Raw genomic sequence first — 21421 nt, forward strand, 5'->3', positions numbered from 1 at the left:
AGTTGCAGAGAAGAATGTTGACATTTCCACTCCCAGTGGTGTTTCTTTAGGAAGCACAGAAACAGAAATGATCGATTTTCCATTTGGCCACCAGCCCAGGAAAGAAAGACAAAGAAGTAAAAAAATGTCTGTTAGCCTTGCAAAAAGGCCCGCTTGTTCATGTCAGGCCATATGAGAAATTAAAAAAAAAAAAATCTGTTTGCTAGACTCTCTGACACTGGTTGCCTGTTGTAGAGGTTTTTCCCTTGGATTATAGAGATTTAAAAGGGGATTCGTAATGTGAGTTTGCATGAGCCATTGCCTGTCCACCAGCAAAGCCTCATTGTCATTGTATTTTAATTTAGTCAACAGAGCACTTTTATATATATTATCTCTTTTGATCTTGTGAGGTAGCTATTAGCCTCCTTGTTTGTAAATAAGAAATCTGAGGCTCACAGAAGTTATAGGATTTGCCCCAGAGCCTTCATTTTAATCTGGAATAAGCCCAGAATTCAAACCCAGATCTCCAGATATCTCATGTTTGATAGAATATTGTTAAGTGCTTCCTTCTATTCTGTTTTGTATCTACACTGAAATCTATCTTGGTTGCCCAGCTAGATTTTTAAACCCCTACCTGTAAGCTACTACACAGTAGCCGCACATCATTAACTTACAAAGTACTCACCTCTCAGAGGTATTGGGCAAAATGGTGTCTCATAAAGACAGTGCCTGGAGGACTGATTGCCGAGCCTGAAGTGAATCTGTTAGTCAGGGTCCTGTAGGAAACAGTCACCCCAGCTAGGTCAGATGAAGGCACTTTAATGAAGGAGCAACTCGTGCAGGGTAGGCCAGCTTAAGGTAGCAAACAGGCTGGTGAGGCACCAAAAACTAGAAACAGTGGGAAGCTGTTCCACCCCAAGGAGAGATGTTAACTGGAACCCAGGGAGGGTGGGGTTGAGGAGGAAGTCCCCTTGCCAAGCAAAAATATATCTACTGCTGGAGATTGTAGAACAGGGATGGGAAGGAAGAAGAAAGAAATACCCGGACCTCTCTCCTTCCCCCGCTCTGACATCCTGTCTGTGCCTTCCTTGGTGGAATCCAGAGGACGGGATGCTCAGAGGACCTGAAAGTGCAAAGCTCAGGGGCCAGTCTCTGGGTGTAAAGTGAGGAAGGTATCTGTATCCCCTTCTTAACTGGGAAAAAGTGAAACTTACCATGAGTTTTCCCCCAGAGACTGTACAGCTGATTTAAGTACTAGGGCTGAGACTGGAGACCAGGTTTAGTTCATGGAGCTTTCTGACATACCATTCTAGATATATGCTAGGCCTGCAGCCTGTTGTGTGGGCTCACCTGCTTGACCTGTTCCCTGGGAATCACAGTCATCCCATCACGGGCATGCACCCTTGCTGCGTGAAGTCTCAGTTCTTCCCTGTGCAGCATCTTATTGGACTCTAATGGCAATCCCTGACTGGACAGGTCAATCCTGCCTGGTGTGCCTGACCCCGTCTGTGTGTATACATTCCTTCAGTAAGATGCTGCCTCGGTGTGACCCCCTCAGGGATGCCTGCATCAGTCATTCCACACAGTGCCCAGCACATGGCATTGTTTCACAGTATCAGGATTAGTACCATTGGTGATGGTCAGTCAAGTTTGCTGGCTCTCCCTGCATGCTGCACCCCATGATACATGCAGTACGTGCACGGTTTGCTCTTGTTAAAAGTACGAGTAATCTCACTTAGAGTTCTCCTTCACTACTGCATCTGGAAGCTGGGGGTTCCACATTTTCTTCATCCATGCTACCCCATAGAACCCTTCCAGAGGAAGGGACCCTAACATTGAAATTCAAAAGATTGCTGTTGGAATTCCCTCTATGTCTTCTTAGTCCCACGAGGTTTTGGGCAGTCACTTGACCCCCTGACATTTTGTCATATGTAAAATAAGGGAGGTAATCCTTCCTTCCTAGGATTGTGGGGTGAGCTAAATTATGTAACATGTAAGAGGACTCCTTCCACTTGGTAGATACCCAGAAAACACCTGACTCTCATTTCCAGGTTCCCAACAATGACTTCATAGGCCAGGTGGCTAATATTAAACCCAGAAACCCCAAAAGATGCCTATATACATATCTTCTAATTCTCCAACCAGCCCTGTCACCTGATTCTCCGTCGGCTCTGCAAAACACCATGGGGAGGTGTGACCCTCCGGCAGGCTGTCTGGCGGCAGGCTTGCTTGGACTTTGAGTAGTTTTTCAGGGCTTGACTCAGGGTTGTGTCTCACAGGAGAAATGTGCTTGGTAGAACTGGAGTTTATTTTCCCCAAAGATTGTACCATGTACATCATCCTTCTCTCTTGTATTTGTCCTGGGAAGCTGTATCACCAACAGTCCCAAGCGGAAATGCTCTCAAACATGCTGTTCCTATCCCTCTTTACCTGCAGCCATATTCTGCCAGGGAATTCTTGGAACCATTTGGAACAGGAAGTGAAGGGTAGCATTAGCTAGTCAGCATCACTGTGTGTTGGGAATTAGTGCTGTTTGATGTTAGGTAATTCCAAGAGCTGGAGGTTGTTAGGACTGTTTTGGAGATGGGGTCTTTGAAGCCACTCTTTTTGACCAGAGGAACTGTGATGTCTTCACGTTGGAAGGACTCAGACAAGAAAGAGAGGCTGCCTACCCGTTGCCACAGTCCTTCCAATGCCTCCATTTATAACAGGACTACTTCTTGTTCTCTCTTTTGCATACTTCTGGATCCTGAAGTTGAAGGTCAGGCTGCAGAGGGATGGCAGCATCAATTACTTTTCTCCAAATCAAACTAAGAACACAGATCTCAAAGTCAAGGTTTTCATAGATTCAAAACCTAGATTGTTCACTGCTCGAGTGAGGGGAGAGTCACTTCACTTGTTTGAGTGCCTTTTTTATTCCAGTCTCCATTCTTGACGCCGAGCACGCAGAATGAATAAAACAGAGTTCCCATTATGCCTGTTGAGCTTTTGTCCTATTGGACAGAGGCAGACAGTCAACAAATGAATATACAGTATGCCAGAGGGTTCCATAAGGGAAAAAGATGCAGGGAGAAAGATCAGATGCAGTTTGGAGTGGAGGGTGGAAGGGTCTGAGACAGCATCTTTGCTTGGGTGACACTGAAGAGAAATAAGAACTACCCCTGGGATTGCAAAGACTCTGAGCCTTCTCCCATGGCCATAAAACTATCTCTCAGTGAATTTATGGGAAAGCAAGCAGCACACTGAGGAATCTAGAGACCTTTGAACAGGAAGAGGGGTTGAAGACACAGAGGGCTTCACTTGGAGTAAGTCACCCTGTAACTATGTAAAGGGCAGTCATTGGAGGAGGGATCTTATGTCAGTGGGTACATCCCTAGAGGTCAAAAGAGTAACACCAGGTGGGATTACAGGAAAGAGCTCTGGGCTTATTAGAAAGAAGACGTATGTAAGGAAGTAATGAGTCTTGCACCAAGAATGTTGAAAGTGGATGTGTGGTCTCAACTTTCTAACCAGTTCTCTGTACCATCTTGGAACTGTCTACCCAGCTTATCAAACATCATTTTTCTCAGCTGTCAGTTCAGAAATTTAGACTGATTACTTTAAAGGTTTCCTGTGACTCTAACATTCTGTACATCTGTATGTCGGAGGTACCTGAGGATGAATGGGTGACTCCCGAGGGAGTGAATTTCTTGTTACTAGTTCCCAAACCGAAACTGGACCACAGATGCTAAGGGTTGGTTATGACATCCTACAGTGTACCAAGCACAATGTACTAGGTACTTTCCATACGTTTTCATTTCCTTTTCTCAAACATGCAGGAGAAGTATTTACATTCAAGGAAGCAGAGCTAAGAGTTAAGTCATTTGTCCAAGATCACAGCCAGAAGTATAATCCAGATGTTTCGATTCCATAGACTATTTCCAGTACCCAGAGTGAGTATAATCTCACAACCTTAAGAGAATGCCCCTTCCTTGTGCTGGTCATACTGCTGACTCTGTTCCAGAACATGCTGTGCTGAGAACAACACAAAGGACTTTTTTCTCTTGGGAATATGAAATCATTATTATTTTAGACTTTACTACTCTGAAAAAAGCCCAGAATGATTATTGGTGAAAGATGGACTTAATCTCCCCTTCTGTGGAAGCTAGTAGGGATGAAAGGGTTAGTAGCTTCAAAACACCTGATGCAGAGTCTGCAACAGTCCTAGAGCATAAAGCCCTTGAATGTCCTCATCCTCTGAGTCGTACCCTAGTATGATGCCCGTGAAAAGTGAAGTGAAAGTGAAAGCCTCTCAGTCGTATCTGACTTTGCAACCCTAAGGACTATACAGTCCACAGAATTCTCCAGGCCAGAATACCAGAGTAGGTAGCCTTTCCTTTCTCCAAGGGATCTTCCCAACCCAGCGATCAAACCCAGGTCTCCTACATTGCAGGCAGATTCTTTACCAGCTGAGCCACAAGGGAAGCCTGTGCTTGCCTATAATTGGCCACCACAGAGGCTAATTTAAGAAGCAAGTGTTTTTACTCTTAACTTGCATCATATCAACTTTGGAAGGGACTCTTAATAGCACATTCATATCACAATTTCTTGGGTGCCTCCCACTCTCCAGGGACTGTCCTAGGTACTAGAGAGGGTAGTGAGCAGAGTAACATACTCACCTTTTATGACATTCACCTTCTAATGGACTCATACACATATCTTCAGTATAGTAAAAAAAAAAAAAAAATTTGGAAAAGTGGGAACAGGTTTTTGAGAAATAGAAGCTCTTGGTAGGTGCTTTTCTTGAAAGCACAAGAATGATTGGGAAAATGGTAGAAGAACATACAAAATGTGTGGGTTAAAAACTCAAGCCATAGGCAGATGACGATCACATTTTTCTAAACAGACTTGAGACATGCAGTCTGGCAATATTTTTTCTTTTCTTTTTAATCTCTATAATTAATTCATATGAAAAGTTTTTTCCAGAAGTATGAAATTAAAATCACATTTAGGAACATATCCCATGACTCATCTTTATTTAAAAGGTTAAAACCATATCTAATACAAAACCCAGAAAAGATCTTAACAAGAAAACCATATTGTGTTTATCCTAGGATCTCAAATTCTGAGCCGACTATCTAGGCACAAAGTAGGCACTCTGTAAATCTTGGTTTGCCCAATGAATCTAAGTTCAGATACTTGTTTATACAGTTTTTGAGCAGTGAGGACAGTGTTACCCTGAAACGTCAAGAGGATGCAAGCCCATTGGGAAAGATAGTATGGAAGTGGGGAGGAAAAAGAGTGTGCGTGATTGGTGGCATTGGTTCATGGTATCTGACATGCCTTTGGGACCAGAGGGAATTTTCAAATGAAAACACTAAAGTAAAAACCACATCCTTCTTTTCAACAGGGCGTTGTTGCTGGCGCTCGTTCCAAAGGAGAACACAAACAGAAAATCTTTTTAACCATCTCCTTTGGAGGAATCAAAATCTTTGATGAGAAGACAGGGGTAAGTAAAAGAATCACATGGCATGGTGAAATTGAATCCATTGACAGATGTGCCCTTAAAAGCCTCTGCTCTTCTGGGCAGGAATATCAAACAAGCATAAAAACACATAAAGCAACTGACAAACTTGATCAACTGTGATTGTTCATCAAAGGGAGGCCCTTCCCTGACTTGGCCACAGTATGACTGCACCGTGTTTCTTACAGTGTAATTGGAATAAAAGTGTCACACAGTCCTGGTAATGCAATGGGAGATTGATGTGCTTTGGAGAGCAGTGGGTAATGTGACAGTTTCAGTTAAATTTCCTTGTATGTTGGCAACTTTAATGACATGCGTCCTAGAGGGAGATGTATGGGGGTCTTTTGACTTGGTCAAAGCATTCAGACTCCCTTGAATTGAACCTGTGGCACCTTGCAATTGGTGTCATCAAAAAGAATAAATGGAGTTTTCAATGTTAAAAAAAAATCTATCACTGCATGATGAGGAAATGTAAGGGCTGATCTGTGTGTTGAACCCACTGAAGATGTGGTTTGTATTTTCATCCACCTCCTGGCAGCAATTAGCTCCTAGGTTTATCCCCAGGACTTGCCTAGCATTGTTGACGCTGTTTGTTGATGGTAAGGGAAAAAGAGAAAAGGTTTTTATGATCTGTTTTGTCCAGAGAGCAGGAGTCAGATGGACACGATTTTCTTTTATCCACTCAGTGCTTTATAGCGTCTAACATACTTCCACCTATATCATGTCCTGTGAACTTCACAGGTAGTTTATCAAGCAATGTATAAACAATACTCAGTTAACCAAGCTCCTTAACTTTGTCATTTTGCATTACAGATTTCCCTCTTTGTTCTGACTCATATTAAGAGACAATAAGGTTAGCAGGATGATAATTTAATAGTAAAAAAAAAATTATTTTTCTTGAAGAAAAGTTACTCCTGATTAGTAATAGCACAGACACACCATGGCCTTGTGGGATCCTGGGTAACACAAAGTGGGCAGAGAGCTTTGGAACTGTAGAAACTTGAGGATATTATTCATCCTTTATCATCCTTCATGGGAGTGAACTAAGTAATGTGGGTCATGCCAAAGTGAGAGATACTTTCACAAGGATTCATATACCCTGATATATGTCATCATCTCCAGTCTCTTCCCAAGTCCACACCTGCCCATCACCGTGACACTGGCATCACCAAAGGGACAGAAATGACAGGGATAGAGTATCAGATACTTTATCTTGTATATCTTACTTTTTATTCTTGTGTTTTGGGGTCTTGTTATTCCATCATGTACCCCACCATCAAATAGTCCTAATCACCAAACTTTAGCTAATGAGTAGAGGTAATTTATATTCTTTACTTTTATCTAAATCCTCACTCAAGGGTGGCTAAACTGGCCCCAAAGAAAGATACCACCAAACCTTGAAATGTGATTTTTGATTCTTTCTTTGGACACACACAAAAAATACCTGAAAAACCATCATTTCGGCTCAAAGCCATTTGGCTTTGTTGGGAAAAAAATGTCATATCCTAGTGGAGATCCTGGATGAAGGCAGAATTAAATGTTATCTGTCTGACTTAGTCTGCTGGCTTACCTTAGGCTCATACCTTAGGGCTTTTGCAACCATAGCTTGTTAATTTGTCTTAACACAAGTCTAGGGAAGACTGGTAGAGAGGGCTGAACATTTAAGCCTGAAGTAGAGGTGAGTGTGGGGCAAGGCACTCTGTATTAGCAGGGTTGATCTCTCCAAAGACTTGTTCAGTGTTCTGTGTGACCCAGGGAACAGAACCAAGACTTGGTGATAGAAGTTTCTAGGAAGCAGTTTCAGTTTATGAGGAAGAAGAGTTTCCCACAAGTCAGAGCTATTCAGTATTGAGATGGACCACCTTCTGTGCAAGTGAGTACACCATCCCTTGGAGGATTCAAGCAACAGTCATACGATGGAGATATTGTGGAAGGAAGTCAAGTAGAAGTTGAGGTGTTGACCAAAGTCATATCTTAGTTGATTCCCCAGACTAGTTTTGATAGTTTGTTTCTCCTTTAAATCCATCCTTATTGGATGTGACTTATCTTCAGATAACTGGAGGTTTTTCAAAACCTCCACTGGAGGTTATGAGCATGAACAATTTACTAAACTGTTGTCATTGCCCAGCAGGGACCCAACTGAATTTTGCAGAATAAGAGTCTCAGTGGTGTTTTGTCCTACTTATCAAAGAAGTGGAAAACTGGGTCTTTTTCATTTGGAATGACAAATTTTAGTTGTTTATCATGTCAGAAGTATTCCTGTTCAAGCTTGGCTGTGCTATTTTTTTCAAAACCAAGAAAAGAAACATTAGCAGAACGTGACAATAGCTAGAATTTTAAAAATCCAAAAGCTGTCAAAAATGTTTTGATCCTAATTAAAGAGACCCTTTGCAGCAATTTACACCTTGTCTTGAATTTCAAAGGGGTTCTTGATCCCAATCCTTATGTGAGTAAATTTTATTAGTACTATGTTGCAGGAAATAAATCAATATCAAAAGCTGTCCATATGTTCAGATATCTAGGTATTGCTAATTTATCAAAAGTATCAGTGAGAATGCAGAAAATGTCATAAATGAGCTCACTGTTACTAGTAATAGTAGGAACAATAGCAAATTAGAAGTAGAAATGGTTTCATGTCAGTATGTGACTAGGTTCTCAAAGCAGACCAATGTGGGAGTGATGTCATCTTCATTTCACAAATAAGGAAATTGAAATTCTGGGATTATTCCTGATTTGACTGGAAACTCAAATCAGACCTTCCAATCCCAAATGCTATGTCTTTCCAGGGAAACTCACTAGCTTTCTTCTCTCCTCACTTGCAGTTTTATCTACCATATTATTATTATGTATGCCATTAAAAATCATAAATATTGCAGGAGCCTAAAGTTAAGTCTGTGTCTCGGGATAGAGGGCAGTGGTCTGATTCAACTTTTCAATATAATACCACATTCTGTTGCCAGTCACAAATGGATTTTGCTTGTTCACTTAGTTTAGCTGGCACTGATTTGTCACTATTATGTGCACCATTTTATGCATATTATGTACATTATAGCAATTCTATAAAGTGCTATTATTAGCACCATTTTACAGATGAGAACACTGAGGCCCAATCAATTTAATTATACTGTGCTCAAATGGCAGAGCTGAGATTCAAACCCAAAGTCCTTGGTGCTAGTAAGATACAACTAATAATTACATATTTTTCTTAGTATTTGGACTCCTAAAACAGAAACATTATAAACTAGGTGGCTTATAAACAACAGACATTTATTTCACAGTTCTAGAGGCAGGAAAGCTCAGGATCCTGGCCCCAGGATTTGAAGTCTGGTGAGAGCCCACTTTCTCGTAGATAGTGCCTTTTTACTGTGTCTTCTCATGGTGGGAGAGGGAGGATGCCTTCTAGGGCCTCTTTTATAAGGGCACTAATCCCATGTATCAGGGCTCCACCCTCATGACCTAATCACCTTGCAAAGGCCCCACCTCCTAATATTAATGCCATCAGAATTTCAGCATATGAAGTTTGAGCACACACTCAGAGTCAGACACGACCGCAGCGACTTAGCAGCAGCAGCAGCAAACAGACCGTAGCAATCTCAAAGTTTATAAATGATTTCCTTTCATATGTATTAGAGCAGATTCAGTATTATCCCTGTTTTACTGTCATCATTATTCACTTTCATTTTAATGAGCTTTCCTGAGTGAGGATAATAGGGGTGGAGTTACCGCTGGGACTGTCTTGTGGGTAGAATGTTGGCAGGGTAACCATGGTTACCATGTGGTCAGGAAAGACTGCAGTGGATGCTTGTTCTGTGCTACATAATGTTCTGTTTCCTGAGGATTCAAAGATGAAGAAGATGTGTCCTTGTCCCTGAGGTGGTGAAACCAGACTCACAAAATGAACTGACCCGTGCTGAGACACAGGTGTGAATGGAGTTATCAGTACTCAGGGGATGGAGATAGAGCTTTGCTTGAAATAATCAGGAAAGTTTGCACAGAAAATGGCACCCTGATTTAGCCCTGGAGCAGTGAATTGGAGAGGACCAGATAAGCAAGTAAGGGAAGAGGAAAACATATTTCTGAATGTGCAGATGTCTAAAGGAGAAAGGTGTGTGTGTGCACGCACATGTGTTCATTCTTTCCTTCAGGAAATATTTATTGAACATGTGTATCAACACACAGGGTAACAAGGCTGTGTATTTTTGCTCATCACTCTTATATATCTGGTTAGCACTTGAAGTCCACATAGTAAGTGCTCAGTAGCACCTATTGCACACAAACTAAAATGACTTAATGATCATGAATCAGCAAGTGTATGCAGAACAACTAGGGCATAACAGGGGAGAGGTGGAGAGTGGCCCAAGGTTGAATATTGTCCCTCATAACAGAGGGGTGAAAGTGAAAATGAAGTCGCTCAGTCATGTCCGACTCTTTGCAACCCCGTGGACTGTAGCCCACCAGGCTCCTCCGCCCATGGGATTCTCCAGGCAAGAATACTGGAGTGGGTTGCCATTTCCTTCTCCAGGGGACCTTCCCAACCCAGGGATCGAACCCAGGTCTCTTGCATTGCAGGCAGACACTTTAACCTCTGAGATGATGTTTAAATGCAATGGCTGCACTTACATTTCAGGACTGGTTTAAACTCTTCTTTTTCTGTGAAAACCAGATATTACCCTTGTTTGTATCTCATCGAAAGCAGGACTGTTCTCCCTTTATTTCTAACAATATTTGGATAGGACTTGGGGAGAGCAGCTGAGGTGGAGCAAAGGAAGGTGATCCTAGGGAGGGAAACAGGAAGGAGGATGAAGGGGCTACAAAGCAGATGCTGGGACCTGGGATAGCCCTGTCATCCTGAGAGCTGCTGAAGCAGTACACAGGACTCTCAGGGACTGGATATGGTGATTAGCCTCTAAGCAAGACCATATGGTCTACAGCAGGTCTGTAGACAGGCTTTCGTGATCCTATCTCTTTTGACACCCAATAATTCTTGGAGGTTTTATTACCCTCCTTTTACAGATGGAGCTTCCCTGGGGGCTCAGACAGTAAAGAATCTGCCTGCAATGAAGAAGACCCAGGTTTGATCCCTAGGTTGAGAACATTCCCTGGAGGAGAGAATGGCTAGCTACTCCAGTATTCTTGCCTGGAGGAGAATTCCATGGACAGAGGAGCCTGGCAGGCTATAGTCCATGGAGTTGGACATGACTGAGTGACTAAATGTTTTACAGATGAGTCATCTAAAATATAAGTAGAGTGTGTGGCTTGCCTGAGGCTACACTGAGCAGCAGAAATTGAATTTAAATTCACATTTGTAACCCTAAGCTTGTTCTGTTTCTTTTACCCCAGAGATTCTCCACTTGACTGGTTCCATACCCATAAGGGCTGTTTTGGAACTTAATGTAGGCATTTCGGGTGTTCACAACTTTTGGGGAAGGGGGTGCTTATATAGGAATTCACTAGAGGCAAGGATGCTAGACACTCCACGACGTACACACATTCACACACAATACAAACATTTCCTGGCTATATGACTTTAAATGCCTTACCACACTTTCATGTACATGAAAAATTTATTTATAATTATCTGAATGTAAAACCCAACTCTACAAATAAAAATGTAACTTCATATTCATAATAGTGCATTTTCCAGAGTGCACCTAAACAGAAAGATGTGCTTTTTTTTGATGGAAACTCACCAAGAGTCGGTGGTCACTTTGGAAAACCACTCCCCTGTGATTGCTCTTCTTATTAAGTCTACAATAGGGCGCAGCTCCATCAGTTCCATATCTAGCCATCATGTTCACAGTTCAGTTCAGTTCAGTCGCTCAATTGTGTCCTACTCTTTGCGACCCCATGGACCACAGCACACCAGGCCTCCCTGTCCATCACTAACTCCCAGAGTTCACTCAAACTCATGTCCATTGAATTGGTGATGTCATCTAACCATCTCATCCTCTGTCATCCCCCTCTCCTCCTGCCTTCAATCTTTCCCAACATCAGGGTCTTTTCAGATGAGTCAGCTGTTCACATCAGATGGCCAAAGTATTGGAGTTTCAGCTTCAACATCAGTCCTTCCAATGAACACCCAGGACTGATCTCCTTTAGGATGGACTGGTTGGACTTCCTTGCAGTCCAAGGGACTCTCAGGGTCTTCTCCAACACTACAGTTGAAGAACATCAATTCTTCAGTGCTCAGCTTTCTTTACAGTCCAACTCTCACATCCATACATGACTACTGAAAAAGCCATAGTCTTGAGTAGACAGACCTTTGTTGGCAAAGTAATGTCTCTGCTTCTTAATATGCTGTCTAGGTTGGTCATAACTTTCCGTCCAAGGAGTAAGCATCTTTTAATATCATGGCTGCTGTCACCATCTGCAGTGATTTTGGAACCCCCCAAAAATAAAGTCAGCCACTGTTTCCACTGTTTCCCCATCTATTTCCCATGAAGTGATGGGACCAGATATCATGATCTTTGTTTTCTGAATGTTGAGCTTTAAGCCAACTTTTCACTTTCCTCTTTCACTATCATCAAGAGGCTCTTTAGTTCTTCTTCACTTTCTGCCCTAAGGGTGGTGTCATCTGCATATCTGAGGTTATTGATATTTCTCCCAGTAATCTTTTTTTAAAATTTAAATTTATTTATTTTAGGAGGCTAATTACTTTACAATATTGTATTGGTTTTGCCATACATCAACATGAATCTGCCACGGGTGTACATGTGTTCCCCATCCTGAACCCCCCTCCCACCTCCCTCCCCATACCATCCCTCTGGTTCATCCCAGTGCAGCAGCCGCAAGCATCCTGTATCCTGCATCGAACACTCATTATCAGAGAAATGCAAATAAGAACCACAATGAGGTACCATTTCACACCAGTCAGAATGGCTGTGATCCAAAAGTCTACAAGCAATAAATGCTGGAGAGTGTGTGGAGAAAAGAGAACCCTCTTACAATGTTGGTGGGAATGCAAACTAATACAGCCACTATGGAGAACAGTGTGGAGATTCTCCTGGTAATCTTGATTCCAGCTTGTGCTTCCTCCAGCCCAGCGTTTCTCATAGTGTACTCTGCATATAAGTTAAATAAGCAGGGTGACAATATACAGCCTTGACATACTCCTTTTCCTATGTAGAACCAGTCTGTTGTCCCATGTCCAGTTGCTTCCTGACCTGCATACAGATTTCTCAAGAGGCAGGTCAGGTGGTCTGATATTCCCATCTCTTTCCGAATTTTCCACAGTTTATTGTGATCCACATAGTCAAAGGCTTTGGCATAGTCAATAAAACAGAAGTAGATGTTTTTCTGGAACTCTCTTGTTTTTTCCATGATCCAGCGGATGTTGGCAATTTGATCTCTGGTTCCTCTGCCTTTTCTAAAACCAGCTTGAACATCTGGAAGTTCACGGTTTATGTATTGCTGAAGCCTGGCTTGGAGAATGTTGAGCATTACTTTACTAGCCTGTGAGATGAGTGCAATTGTGGAGTAGTTTGAGCATTCTTTGGCATTGTCTTTCTTTGAGATTGGAATGAAAACTGACCTTTTATCTGGACTTATTTGACTCTTCTTTATAAATGTCAAATATAAAGGAAAGTTACTCTTCAGTTGCTAAGTTGTGTCCAATTCTTTTTAACCCCATGGACTGCAGCATACCAAGCTTCCCTGCCCTTCACTATCTCTCAGAGTTTGGTCAGACTCGTGTCCTTTGAGTCAGTGATGGTTGAATGCTTTCTTAAACCAAAATTTATTCATTAATTAAAAGAAGGCTCATTGTCATTATGTTCTTCATTTGTAGTTGTAACTAAGCCTTTATATATAGAAACACATTATTTTTTGATCAGAAATCATCTTTTTTTTATTCTTTATATTTTAATTAGGATATTTTGATTTGCTTAAACTTTATGTGTGTAGTTAGATTATATAATCATTACCAGACAATACAGTAAGATACAAGGTACTGTTATATAAAAAGGAGGTTTTTCATCAGATAAGGTTAAGAATCCGTGTATAGATCATGCTGCCATTTCCTTTGGTTTATTCATTTCACAAATACTTATTAAGGGAAAGGGACATTCTACATGCTGGGTGGGGATGAACTAGCCTGAAACCTACAACCTAGGAGGTAAGACATATATAATTAAAAACTCAAGGCAAGAATAACAAGAGAAAAATGCAAAGTGATCGTGAGAGTTCAGAAAAAAGAAATTATTTCTTCCATCTGGAAAAAAAAAAAAAAAGATATGGAATGATTTAGGACCAGAGGGTTGATCCTTGAAGAATGGGCAGAGTTTCAAGTTGAGACGTAAGAGGACCAGTGAGTGACCAGACAAAGGGAATTATGAGAAGTGTTTACTGAGGCCCTAGAATGAGAAAGCAATGAAGGAGGCCAAGTGTGGAGAAGAGAGATGGCCAGATATTCTGGACTGGAGGATGTGAGTTTGCTATCAGTGAGATAAAACTAAGAAGGTAGGCAGGCCTGGTTGTGAGACCTGGAATGTAAGACCAAAGAGCTTTGGTTGAATCAGGTCCGTTACAGCTCAGTTATTATTCAGTGTATTCTATGGCCCTGAAGCTGCACTAGTTACAGAGAGGTAAGGACATGACTGTAAGGTCATCCTTGACCTGTAAGCTGCCTTTGTGCAAATCAGGGGAAAATCCCTTTCTTTGGGGCTCACTGCCTGGGATGACTTTTGCTGGGAAATGGCTACAATAATTAGACATGTTTTTGATAACCGTGTGATGACTGGCTCCCATAGAGCTGTGCAGTGCACCCCCTGCTCTGCGGAAGGTAGCAGATCTGGGAGCATCATCCGTGCATGAGCAGAAAGCTGGGGTCCCGTCTTGCCATTTCTTGTACCCACCACGCACTGCCCAGCTTTCAGGACTAGCTCAAGACGACCTCTCCACTCTGCACATCCCTTTGCCCTTCATCACTCAGTGAATACCTCAAGGTCCAGTAATGTCAACAGCACTAACAACAGCAACACAGGACAATAGTGACCACTTATCAAGACCTTTCTTGGGCCAGGTACTTAATTAAACTAAGTGCTTTATGCATTTCATTCTCCAAGCAGGATTCATACTGGGTCTGTCTGAATCTACAGCCCACACTCCTCACCACTGTGGTACTGGCAGCAGAGAGTGAACAGAGTGGAAGGAGCTGCCTTGGATCTGGTCATGCCCAGCTATGTGGTCATAAAGCAGTACGTTTTATGAATGACTTTGTACCTCTTTTGCTCATCTGTAAGATGGGGATAATCAAAGCACCTATGTTTTAGGGTTGGTGCAAGATTAAATTTAATCACTTTAATTTAATCATTTAAATTGTGATTTAATTTAATCACTTAAGACTTAGAATTGTGCCTGTTATAGTAAAAAGCTCTAGATGTTTTTTATATTATTAGTTCTATTAATAACTGAATAATAATAACACTCTTGTTCTCTCTCTGATATGGGCTTTCTTGTGTCCTCCCCTCAGAATTAAGAAATCCTATCATATTCATCCTGCATCATCCTCCACTCACCTTTGTCATAGCACATGGTGGTCCGTATCAGAATGAGCTTACTCATGCTTCCATCAGACTGCAGGCTCCATGAGGTACCTGGTCTCGTCCATTGGTGTATCTGCAGGGTTTACCACAGGTCCTGGCAAGTGACAGAGATGCGCATGGCACATTGAGGGAAGAGAGAGGGGAGGAAGTCAGAGAGAGATGGAATGAAAGAGAAAAGGAAGGAAGAAGAAGTAGTGAATAAGTAAACTTATAACAAAATACTGATTGTTTGGGCTAGATATTGGAGCCCAAGATGCTGCGTACCAAAGATGCTAGTTTTGCCATGCAGGCAGTGAGCATGGAAAAAAATACATACATGGTTCAGGGTTCCTCAGTCCTAGGATGTCAGGGATGGAAGGTCCCTTAGGCATTGACTCACCCACAAGTGAGTCATTTACAAGTGAAGAAATTCAGAACCCAAAGAGAGGAAGTGGCTCCTGAACCTTTTATTAAATGATGTGCAAAACACCTAGGTTTGAATATCTCTCGGGACAGATCTGAGTCACTCCCTGATGCTCACAAAACAAAAAGTGGAAAGCATCCTCTTCCCTCCCTCCTCTTCCTCACTTTACCTTCCTTCCTCTGTGCTTTTTTCTCTTTCTGTCTCTACCATCTCTGTACTCTTTGCTCATTTACTTCAATGTTCAGGCTCCCACAGCCTGGCAGCTGCCCCAGATCCATTTTAATATCAAAGAGAATGAACATCTAAGGGGAAAAATTGGGCCTCTGTATGTTCAGTGTCTTGTTGGATGATATTGGATTTTAATTTATCACAATAAGAAATCAATTTATAGCTCAAAACCAACATATTTTTAGAAATTGGCCCTGTCAGGAAGCTGCCACTGTTAGATAATTTAGACAGGATAATTCATGACAGAGAAGAAAAGGATGCTCATATTACTCTGGAAAGTGAGACCACGAATGTTGTCAAGTAGATTTGGTAAACTCAGAAATATACTGTCTTTCCCTTAATGAATCATTTTTATGAATTTCGGTCTTTAAGGAGATAAAGAGATGATATTTTCTGGGCTAGCTGCTTTTACATGTTTGGTCTCATTTAATTCAACGCCCTAAGAACTCAGCTACGTATTATTTTTCCCATTAAACAGATGGGGAAACTGAGATAGAGAAGTTAAGGAATTTACACAAGGCCAAGTGACCAACAAATTAGAGAGCCGGGCACTGACTCTAGCCTGGCATGGTGGGAAGGCCCGTGTTCTTATCAGTGCCCAGCAGTGGTCTTTCTCTTTTCCTTTTTTTAAATTAAATTGGAGTTAAGTTGTCTTACAATGTTATTAGTTTCTCCTGTGCAGCAGAGTGAATCAACTGCATAGTGTCCATCCCCTCTCTGTCACCACGTAACACTGAGTAGAGTTCCCCGTGCTATGCAGTAGGTTGTCATTAGTTACCTGTTTTTTACTGAGTAGTATATATATGCGAATCCCAATCTCCAAATTCATTCCACTTGCCCTTTCTCCCATTGGTGCCCATACGTTTATTCTTTATGTCTGTGTCTCTATTTCTGCTTTTCACATACGTTCATCTATACCATTTTTCTAGATTCCACATATATGCATTAATATACGATGTTTGTTGTTTCCTCTTTCTGACTTATTTCGCTGTATATGACAGTCTCTAGCTCCATCCACATCTCTGTAAATGTCATGTCGATCCTCTTTATGGCTGAGTAATATTCCACTGTATAAATGTGCCACGTCTTCTTTCTCTCTTTCTCTTTTCACGGACATTTAGGATGCTTCCACACCTGGCTATCATCTGTATTGAACCCTCTTACACTGTTGGTGGAAATGTAAATTGATACAGCCCCTATGGAGAAGAATATAAAGGTTCCTAATAATTAAAAATAGAACGACCATCAGTTCAGTTCAGTTCAGTTTCTCAGTTGTGTACGACTCTTTGCGACCCCATGGACTGCAGCACATCAGGCCTCCCTGCCTATCACCAACTCGTAGAGTTTACTCAAACTCATATCCATAGAGTCAGTGATGCCATCCAACCATCTCATCCTTTGTCATCCCCTTCTCCTCCCGCCTTCAATCTTTCCCAGCATCAGGGTCTTTTCAGATGAGTCAGTTCTTCACATCAGGTGGCCAAAGTATTGGAGTTTCAGCTTCAGTATCAGTCCTTCCAATGAATATTCAGGACTAATCTCCTTTAGGATGGACTGGTTGGACTTCCTTGCAGTCCAAAGGACTCTCAAGAGTCTTCTCCAACACCACAGTTCAAAAGCATCAATTCTTTGGCACTCAGCTTTCTTTATAGTCCAGCATCCATACATGACTACTGGAAAAACCATAGCCTTGACTAGATGGACCTTTGTTGGCAAAGTAATGTCTCTGCTTTTTAGTATGCTGTCTGGGTTGGTCATAACTTTCCTTCCAAGGAGTAAGCATCTTTTAATTTCATGGCTGCAGTCACCATCTGAAGAGATATTGGAGCCCAAAACAACAAAATCTGCCACTGTTTCCACTGTTCCCCCATCTATATGCCATGAAGTGATGGGACTGGATGCCATGGTCTTAGTTTTCTGAATGATGAGCTTTAAGCCAACTTTTTCCCCTCTCCTCTTTCACTTTCATCAAGAGGCTCTTTAGTACTTCTTCACTTTCTGCCATAAGGGTGGTGTTATCTGCATATCTGAGGTTATTGATGTTTCTCCAAGAAATCTTGATTCCAGCTTGTGATTCCTCCAGCTCAGCGTTTCTCATGATATAATCTGCATAGAAGTTAAATATGCAGGGTGATTATATAAAGCCTTGACATACTCCTCCTATTTAAAACCAGTCTGTTGTTCCGTGTCCAGTTCTAATGTTGCTTCCTGACCTGCATACAGATTTCTCAAGAGGCAGGTCAGGTGGTCTGGTATTCCCATCTCTTTCAGAATTTTCCATGGTTTATTGTGATCCACACAGTCAAAGGCTTTGGCATAGTCAATAAAGCAGAAGTAGATGTTTTTCTGGAACTCTCTTGCTTTTTTGATGATCCAGTGGATGTTGGCAATTTGTCTCTGGTTCCTCTGCCTTTTCTAATCCAGCTTGAACATCTGGAAGTTCACAGTTCACTTATTATTGAAGCCTGGCTTGGAGAATTTTGAGCATTACTTTCCTAGCATGTGAGATGAGTGCAATTGTGGGGTAGTTTGAGCATTCTTTGGCATTGCCTTTCTTTGGGATTGGAATGAAAACTGACTTTTTCCAGTCCTGTGGCCGCTGCTGAGTTTTCCAAATTTGCTGGCGTTGAGTGCAGCACTTTCACAGCATCATCTTTTAGGTTTTGAAGTAGCTCAACTGGAATTCCATCACCTCCATTAGCTTTGTTCGTAGTGATGCCTCCTAAGGTCCACTTGACTTCACATTCCAGGATGTCTGGCTCTAGGTGAGTTATCACACCATCGTGATTTTTGGGTCATGAAGGTCCTTTTTGTACAGTTCTGTGTATTCTTGCCACCTCTTCTTAATATCCTCTGCTTCTGTTAGGTCTGTACGATTTCTGTCCTTTTTTGTGTCCATCTTTGCATGAAATGTTCCCTTGGTATCTCTGATTTTCTTGAAGAGATCTCTAGTCTTTCCCATTGTATTGTTTCCCTCTATTTCTTTGCACTGAACACAGAGGATAGCTTTCTTATTTCTCTTTGCTATTCTTTGGAACTGTGCATTCAAATGCATACATCTTTCCTTTTCTCCTTTGCTTTTCGCTTCTCTTCTTTTCACAGCTGTTTGTAAGGCTTCCTCAGACAGCCATTGTGCTTTTTCATATTTCTTTTTCTTGGGGATGGTCTTGCTCCCTGTCTCCTGTACAATGTCACAAACCTCTGTCCATAGTTCATCAGGCACTCTATTAGATCTAGTCCCTTCAATCTGTTTCTCACTTCCACTGTATAATCGTTAGGGATTTGATTTGGGTCATACCTGAATGGTCTAGTGGTTTTCCCTACTTTCTTCAATTTAAGTCTGAATTTGGCAATAAGGAGTTCGTGATCTGAGCCGCAGTCAGCTCCCGGTCTTGTTTTTGCTGACTGTATAGAGCTTCTCCATCTTTGGCTGCAAAGACTATAATCAGTCTGATTTTGGTGTTGACCATCTGGTGATGTCCATGTGTAGAGTCTTCTCTTGTGTTGTTGGAAGAGGGTGTTTGCTATGACCAGTGCGTTCTCTCACCAAAGGTTTAATGCGCTTTTGCCCTGCTTTATTCTGTACTCCAAAGCCAAATTTGCCTGTTCCTCCAGGCCATATGGCTCAGCAATCCTACTCCTGGGTATATACCCAGTGAAAACCATACTTGTGAAAGATACATGCACCCCCCCAATGTTCATTGCAAAAGTGTTTACAATAGTTAGAATGTGGAAGCACTCTCTTCTTTCCATGGGCGTAGTTAGGGCCTCTGGCAAGCAAGCAACCATTCATTTGTTCTCCAGGGGAGAGCTCTAACTGCTCTTTGGGTTGTTGTTATTCAGGCCACCCCTGTGACTAAGGGTTTATGAGCTACCATTTGGGCCTCTGAGGGGTGTGTGGGGTGCTGGTCTCAAAGTAGCAAGTGCCTCGATGTGCAGTGTGACCTTTGGTGGCTCCTCTGCCCACTCTTTGGTACTCATTCCTTATCTGAAGACCATGGTCAGTCCTCAGACTTCGTATTAAGGTCCAGGTAGTAAACTTGGCAGCCTTATGGCCTCCTAACCATTTTCTTTTGCCGGTGTCATTTGAAGGCCCCCACAGATGGTATGTAGACAAATGAGCTTGGCGAGTTCCCATGAAACTTGCTTTGTGAAAACGAGTAGCTGGCCCACAAGCCAGAAGCTGCTGGCTCTGTGCTTGGTTACTGTGGAGTCTTCTAATTTCCTCATTCTCACCCCATGACAAGCCTTGCAGGAGCTTGGGGTGAGCACTAGCTGAAGATCTCTGGTTTCTCACCTCTGGGCCCTTGCTGTTTCTTTGGTGGCTTACTTTGGGGATGACATTGAAGATAAATATTCAGCTCTAGGAATCATGTTAGTTACTTCTACCATTTGTGGTAGAATAATTGCCAGACTCTGTGCTAAGTGCTTCATATATATTTTTCTCATGTAATTCTTACAGTCCAAGGGTTAGTTACTTGTTATCATTCCCATTTTACAGAGGAGGTGACTGACTACCCTTAAATTTTAATCCATTTATGGATTCAGCAAATGTTCATTGAGTACGTACTATGTGCAAAGTAGTATTCTCAGGGGTGTGGATACACTGATGGATAAAAGGAGGTTATCTCTCTAGTGTTTATGTTTTAATGCAGGGAGACATACAAGAAACAATGCACATAAATAATATGTGCATCTAATACTTTTTTAAAAAGTAATGAGTGCTAGCATTTCCCCACTGTACCTCGTTTGTCCTTGCAAAAAGGCCTGTGACATACGTGCCTTGTAAATCAAAGATATGAATGTGCTCTGGGAGCTTCCTTTAGATTTGAGGGTCAACTGAGTAATGGAAAAAGATACTTCTGAAAATTCTCATCCAAGTTCCAGAGGCCGTTATACTTGATAAATCAGAGCTGTCCGTTTGGCTGTCTCTGCCTTTGTTTAGATGGCTGATTGCTTTATATGGAGTCTGCTATTTATTGTTTTTCTTTCTTACATGCTTATTTTAAATTTTAATTTAGAACTCATTTTCTAAGACCGTGCCTCATTTATTTAATAGGTACTTCTATTTTAATGAAGACACGCCTTTCAGGAGCTGTTTGTTTCGAAATGGTGATGCTGTGATTAGGCCCAGCCTTGATCACATGGTTCTCTGTGTTTGTCTCAAGTACTTCTTGGTGGCAGCCAGAGGTGGAGCAGCATTAATAATTCTGGGAACAGTAGAGAAATGCGTGTCATAGAAACTGAGACCCCAGGTCAAGGTGAAAGTGAAAGTGTTAGTCTCTCAGTCGTGTCCAACTCTTTGTGACCCCTGACTATAACCCACCAGGCTCTTCTGTCCATGGGATTTCCCAGGCAAGAATACTGGAGTGGGTTGCCATTGCCTTCTCCAGGGGATCTCAACCCAGGGATCAAACCCTGGCCTCCTACATTATAGGCAGATTCTTTACCATCTGAACCACCAGGCAAGTCCCAAGTCAAAGTGAGAGCTGGTAAAATCCACCTCTCAGAGGAGAAACTCTGTCTGGGGAGATGTGAATGGTGGAACCTGGGGTCTGGATGACCCATGTCATGCAAAGAAGTCTGGGCTTGTTTTCAGAAGGCCTGAGTTTGTATTGTCACTTGAGCTGTAATGATAAATACAACAATAACCATAATAGTGATGATAGTGATAGCCCTTACTGTTGTCCCGGATCTTGTTATATGTGCTTTACACACATCTCATACTTTTATGAATCACTGAACCTCTTAGTGGCTCCATGTTCT

At 42.0% G+C, this 21421-nt stretch overlaps 1 protein-coding gene across 1 annotated transcript in view; it reads left to right on the forward strand.

The window, feature by feature from the left end:
• Nucleotides 1-21421, forward strand: part of DAB1 (DAB adaptor protein 1) — a 296632-nt gene that overhangs the window by 154735 nt on the left and 120476 nt on the right. The window contains exon 3 of the mRNA XM_052637938.1: nt 5369-5467. Coding sequence (XP_052493898.1) covers nt 5369-5467 — 99 coding nt within the window. The remainder of the gene's footprint in view (nt 1-5368; nt 5468-21421) is intronic.

This window comes from Budorcas taxicolor, chromosome 3 (assembly GCF_023091745.1).
Source record: "Budorcas taxicolor isolate Tak-1 chromosome 3, Takin1.1, whole genome shotgun sequence".
Classification (NCBI taxonomy): domain Eukaryota; kingdom Metazoa; phylum Chordata; class Mammalia; order Artiodactyla; family Bovidae; genus Budorcas; species Budorcas taxicolor.